A 5,303-nucleotide genomic window follows, 5' to 3' on the forward strand; every position below is an offset into this window, starting at 1 on the left:
ATCTGATCTGTGGTGCTTTGTGTGTTCCTTTAAGTTTGCTGCCTTCCCTTTTATTATTGCTTTTTTCCTCCCACTGGCCTCGCAGGTGTTGGTGTAAATTTTTTGGATTTCAAATGGTCGTTAAAAGCGAACGGAGTTTTTGTTCTGCTGAAATTCTTTCTAATAATTCCTCTTCTTTCTCTGAGAAGAACGCCTTGTCTCAATATATCTGCCATCCGTCATATAACCTATCACATACACATTATTACCTGTTCCCGTCTTTTGCCTGCAGACGCTATATCAATGCTACTACTTGTATAGAGCAAAAACCGCCAGTCTGGATCTAAAGAAGTTTCCAGGAAGAGGCTAGAAAATTTAATGGTTTTGAGGCCTCCCCTTGGCACCCGACCCTTATGCAGTTTGGAGATGCATTCATTTAGTCGCTCAACATTCATGGATAGGTGGCAGCTTCCTAGAAAATGATAGGTTGGGACCACACTGCTCCATACATACCACACGCAAGCCAAAGGCAGACGGTCTATCGGTATCTGGTGAACAAAACCCGCAACGGGAATTTTAGCAGAATATCTCTGGGACCCAGCTCGCACCAGGGCTACTGAGAAGTAACTTAACTACCAGAATATATAAACTTACAGCGTGTGGGCAACCAGGCGGATGCTGAAACTTAGCTACGCCGTCACTAGGCTAACTGGTAAGTTATTAAGGGGGCCGAACCATTCCATACATCAATATGCTGTACAGTAGTAATTGTCTAACGGATGGCTGACCGTATATCTCCATGAAAGGAAATGGGCTAAATGTCGGCAAGCATGTCTTTGTTAAATAAGAATAAATTGACGATAAAGGAAATTGTTTAAAGATTCAAAAAGAAAGAGAGAGAAAAAGAGAGAAAAAGAAAGAAAGAAAGAAAAAAAGAAAAGGAAAGAAAAGAAAAAAGTTGTGTCTGACCGTGCTCGCTTTGAGTCGGCTCGAACTTTATCCTTTGCATCCGCCTTGACGAGAAGAGGAAAGGGAGTAGCTGTTATCATTGGGTGGGGGGACTGGCAGGACCAATGTATATGTGTATACCCAACTTCTTTTCTGGAGGTACCTGTTCAGCCATGAGAGGCGGAGTGGATACTGGGTTTTCACGCTTCCACAGTCATTCATGCACCCAGATTCCCACTCCTTCTCTGCACCTTGTCCCTGCCTCCGTTGTTGCTGCCAAGCCCTCATATTTTTCCAGCCGGTATAATCGAAGATACCTGCGCAATTTTTCCAGTTTTGCTCTTTATACTTGCAGCATTGTCTATCACTCTTCAATTTGAAACTAGGACAGAAATAGCACTCATTGTAGAGACAGCAATTAGTCATCTCAAGGAAGAACTTTCTGTAACACCTGGGGCATTTCCACAGCCAGGGTTTTGAGACTGGCAGAGTTGCTGGTTGCTGATCTCTATCAGCATCCCCTGGGGTTTCACAGGTACTGGCAGGTGTTAAAATGCGGCTCTGTTGTGGAGACGAACAAGCACTCACGATCGGTGACTCAGTGCTTCTGTTTGAGGCAGGGCTGTGTGGCAAGTCGATTGAACGGTATTCTCGACGTCGGGAGAGTCGTTGGAGCTTGAGTCCATGATTATCAAACTGAAACGGTAGCAATGTAGTTTTAGGGAGGAAATGTTTTCTCACTTGTGAAGATTTGGTGTAATAGCCTAGTACTTAGGAAGATGACTTTCAATAAAGACCTTCATAGGCAAGGGAGCTTCTGGAAATACATATCAATTGCTATGAAGGGCTGGGTATGGCCGAAAGGAGGTGTCCGGCAAAAGTCTTCCACATCGGGCGGAAGAAACCGATGTTTTGATCATTGCAAATAGGGACCGAGATGATCGATCGGTGAGTTCTAAACCTTGTGAATTTCTTCCATCCAACACAGGAATAAAAGCAAAAAACCAGTAAGAAAGTATTCATCTTGTGCGAAATCTGAAATATGAAATCAGTAAACCATTTGTAGAATCCAAAAACTAGGAACTAGGGCTTGATACTGGGGTGCAACAAAGATCATTGTTCTCAGGCCTCAGACAGAAACATCAAAATATCAACATGAAACAAGACAGCAAAGCTCAAGTGAGAATAGAATCTTCCGTTCTCAGGATGAACAGAGATTGTTACATTGTGCTGTAGAAAAACTGGAATACACAGTACCTCATCGTGTTTATCAAGAAGGTAAAACTCATCTTGATAAACTTGAGTTCTGGATTGAATATCAGAATATAGAAATAGCTCACAATGCTGCAATCATCTGATTTGACTCTCTGCAACATCATAGCACCCTGTCTCTTTGACATAAGAGGCAGAGATATTATTGTATTGAGCCTTAGAGAATGAAGCATTCATAGCTGTGGAAGTGTCTTGAAGAATTTGAGCAACCAGAGCAAGTTAGAAAACTTCAAAATTGAAAGATATATAAATGTTTTGCTATTGGAGAAGAATGAGAGTCTGATCTTGAGACTTGATTTAGACTGCGAGATTTTTGATAGAGCTTATCGCACGTGACCCTCCTACAAGCCCTGGCTAAGCAATGCTGTGATATAAAGTTGTTTGGATGACTCGAGGCCCTTATTTCTCTGCGCCCCAAGACGCAGTTACAACACCCTTGGTCGCGCTTTATTAGCATTTGAATTTTGTGACAGATTTTGAGTGGCTTCTTTCGTATCTGATCTGGCATTTCTCATTCGAATTACCCCGCGAGTCAAAATGGCTACCCCGCCTCCTGGTGCAGCGGAGGTCGTAGTCCCCGTACACGATGGTGAGAAGAAAGGGGCCACCGAGCAGCAGATCGACCCTTGGAATGTTGAAGCTGGGCATGACGCTCAAGGAAATGCTCTTGCTATTGACTATCTTGCGCTTTCGCAGTACGTCTAACCCCGCTGTTTCGCTTGGGAGACCTAGGCTCTGACGCATCGGGCACAGGAAATGGGCGACCAAGTTAATAGATGACGAGCTCCTCCAACGCTTCGAGCGTCTTACTGGCCACAAACCCCATCGCTGGCTGAGGCGCGGCCTTTTCTTTTCTCATCGCGATTTCGACAATATCCTCAATAAATACGAGCGGGGGGAGCCTTTCTTCATGTATACGGGGAGAGGCCCTTCAACGGATGCGCTACATTTGGGTCATACGATCCCTTTCTCGTTCACAAAATGGCTACAGGATGTATTTGATGTTCCATTGGGTATGTTGAAGGATATGGACGGTGTTATTTAACGTACGACTTTTGCTTGCTCGTGGGACTATGCTGATCTTTTCATAGTGATTATGCTTACAGGTGAGCAGCGTACGTAGTCCAATTTATACGAGGTCTATGTTGACAGTCAAAGACGACGAAAAGGCCCTTTTTAAGGACAATCTCACATTCGAAGATACATATAAGTTCGGGTTGCAGAACGCGAAGGATATCATCGCTTGCGGGTTTTGACCTGAAGAAGACTTTCATATTTAGTGATCTGGATTATGTCAAAGGTCACTTTTTGATGAACGTTTGGGAATTCTCGAAACTCGTAACGTTTAACCAGGTTCGAGGAGCCTTTGGGTTTAATGAGAGGTTAGCACTATTAGGCCCCTGTTTGCGGGTGATGCAGGAGAATTGAGGAAACGGGAGAGGGCATTGCTAGAGCGAGGAATTGTCCTATTAGGCGGTATGGCTAAATCAGTAGCTTCGCCAGATTCGCTCCTGCTATTTCCCCCCTCGTCTCTTCTCTTTGCACTTCAAGAATTGCTCGATCTAAAATTGTCGCTAACACTTTGCAGCACAAATATCGGCCGGATAATGTTCCCCGCTGTGCAATGGTATGTTATTCACTCTCAAAAGATATGTATTCAGCTGACCGCGAGATAGTGCCGCTGCATTCGCAACGTCGTATCCGGAGATCTGGTCTGATAACCCCTCCGCTGTGAGGACGAAAGACATAGGCAAAATCCCTTGTTTGATTCCTATGGCTATTGATCAAGATCCATATTTCCGACTCGTCCGCGACAATGCTTCTCGTATGCGATTTCCAGGGCCAAAGCCGGCGCTGATACATTCTAAATTCCTTACGGCTCTGCAAGGTATTGGAGGAAAAATGAGCGCAAGCGACCCGAAGTAAGAATATGCAAACCCCTCAAGTAACGCCGATTGTATTGAAACTTACACCCCTGCGCATAGTTCTGCAATTTTCATGACGGATACGCCCAACCAAATCAAGGTTCGATTGATTCCTTCCTATGATACACCTAATTAGTATTGCTTACTCGTTCACTTTGCAGAAAAAAATCACGAGGCATGCATTTAGTGGGGGCCGAGACAACATAGAAGAGCACAGACGGCTAGGCGGTAATCCTGACGTTGATGTTTCGTTCCAATGTGAGTAACTATCCTTTACTACAGTTTCAATACCTAAATTGATTGTCTCTGACTAAACACGCGCGCATAGACCTCTCGTACTTTGAAGAAGACGACGAAAAGCTCAAGAAGATTGAGGAAGGTTACCGGAAGGGAGAGATCCTTACTGGCGAGCTTAAGATGATGGCCATCACTTTACTGCAGGAGTATGTGGCAGAGTTCCAGGAGCGGAGAAAGCTTGTTACGGATGAACTTTTGAAGCAGTATATGACTCCCCGGAAGCTGGAATGGAAGGGAAATCCCAATCCGAAGCCCAAAGAGGTCAAGCCGAAGGAATCAAAACCGAAGGAGCCCAAGGTAAAGAACGAAGCGAAGAAGCCCCAAGACGACAATTGACAGGAAATAAAGCTCGAGATATGTCGATTTGATTAGTTGATTAGATAGAGGTTTGGATGTAAATATTAGTGTTTGCATGCAAAAACCACACCTTTCTATATCTAGAAATCTAGAAATATTGAATAGATAATAAGAGTTAAGAATGTAAGAAATCCTGCTCCTTGCGGATCTTTTACCCCTATTTCTATCTCTTGTGTAATCAATAGAGTTAGCAGCCCTTGACTACAAACAACTATATAGACTGGAGTTTGTGACTACTATTTATAACTCAGCTTGAATACTATTATACATTTGACTTCTATATTTATCTTTCTACAGTAAATACTTCTAATAATTATCATATATTATATCAAGCTGCAAATCTCTGAATAATTATCTGTGAGTATTTATTCTTACATTTCAAACTCTATCAGTCAGCAACTGTTTATTATAATTGAAAGAATTAGAAATTTATATATTTTAGTCTCTGCAAACTCTACTGCAGAAACTCAGAAATAATTAACTAAATTATGAATAATTTCTGTGAAAAAAATCCCAGAAAACTCA

The 5,303-nt window shown here is 42.9% G+C and overlaps 4 protein-coding genes across 4 annotated transcripts; 2 read left to right on the forward strand and 2 right to left on the reverse strand.

Annotated features, from left to right (window-relative positions):
- Positions 1-73: 73 nt before the first annotated feature.
- On the reverse strand, positions 74-591 carry BDBG_16809 (uncharacterized protein). The gene has a single exon (XM_031724685.1). It carries the CDS (start codon positions 432-434, stop codon positions 231-233), a length of 204 nt encoding a protein of 67 aa, XP_031577704.1. The 5' UTR covers positions 435-591; the 3' UTR covers positions 74-230.
- A 242-nt stretch (positions 592-833) lies between these two features.
- BDBG_16810 (uncharacterized protein) lies at positions 834-2,431 on the reverse strand. Its single transcript, XM_031724686.1, has one exon. It carries the CDS (start codon positions 1,351-1,353, stop codon positions 976-978), a length of 378 nt encoding a protein of 125 aa, XP_031577705.1. The 5' UTR covers positions 1,354-2,431; the 3' UTR covers positions 834-975.
- A 305-nt stretch (positions 2,432-2,736) lies between these two features.
- On the forward strand, positions 2,737-3,455 carry BDBG_16811 (tryptophanyl-tRNA synthetase; the record flags this gene model as incomplete). Its single annotated transcript, XM_031724687.1, has 4 exons — positions 2,737-2,894; positions 2,953-3,212; positions 3,291-3,314; positions 3,352-3,455. The coding sequence occupies 4 exons, from the start codon at positions 2,737-2,739 to the stop codon at positions 3,453-3,455; spliced, it is 546 nt and encodes a 181-aa protein (XP_031577706.1).
- A 55-nt stretch (positions 3,456-3,510) lies between these two features.
- Positions 3,511-4,757, forward strand: BDBG_16812 (tryptophanyl-tRNA synthetase; the record flags this gene model as incomplete). The annotated part of the gene is made up of 6 exons (XM_031724688.1): positions 3,511-3,581; positions 3,788-3,826; positions 3,876-4,121; positions 4,185-4,224; positions 4,286-4,382; positions 4,453-4,757. 6 exons carry the CDS (start codon positions 3,511-3,513, stop codon positions 4,755-4,757), a joined length of 798 nt encoding a protein of 265 aa, XP_031577707.1.
- Between the last annotated feature and the right edge of the window lie 546 nt (positions 4,758-5,303).

This window comes from Blastomyces gilchristii (assembly GCF_000003855.2).
Source record: "Blastomyces gilchristii SLH14081 genomic scaffold supercont1.5, whole genome shotgun sequence".
Classification (NCBI taxonomy): Eukaryota; Fungi; Ascomycota; class Eurotiomycetes; order Onygenales; family Ajellomycetaceae; genus Blastomyces; species Blastomyces gilchristii.

What these genes read in the sequence shown, in the direction of transcription:
- BDBG_16809 (XM_031724685.1), bottom strand. Translation starts at nt 434, where the DNA reads ATGAATGTTGAGCGACTAAATGAATGCATCTCCAAACTGCATAAGGGT.
- BDBG_16810 (XM_031724686.1), bottom strand. Translation starts at nt 1,353, where the DNA reads ATGACTAATTGCTGTCTCTACAATGAGTGCTATTTCTGTCCTAGTTTC.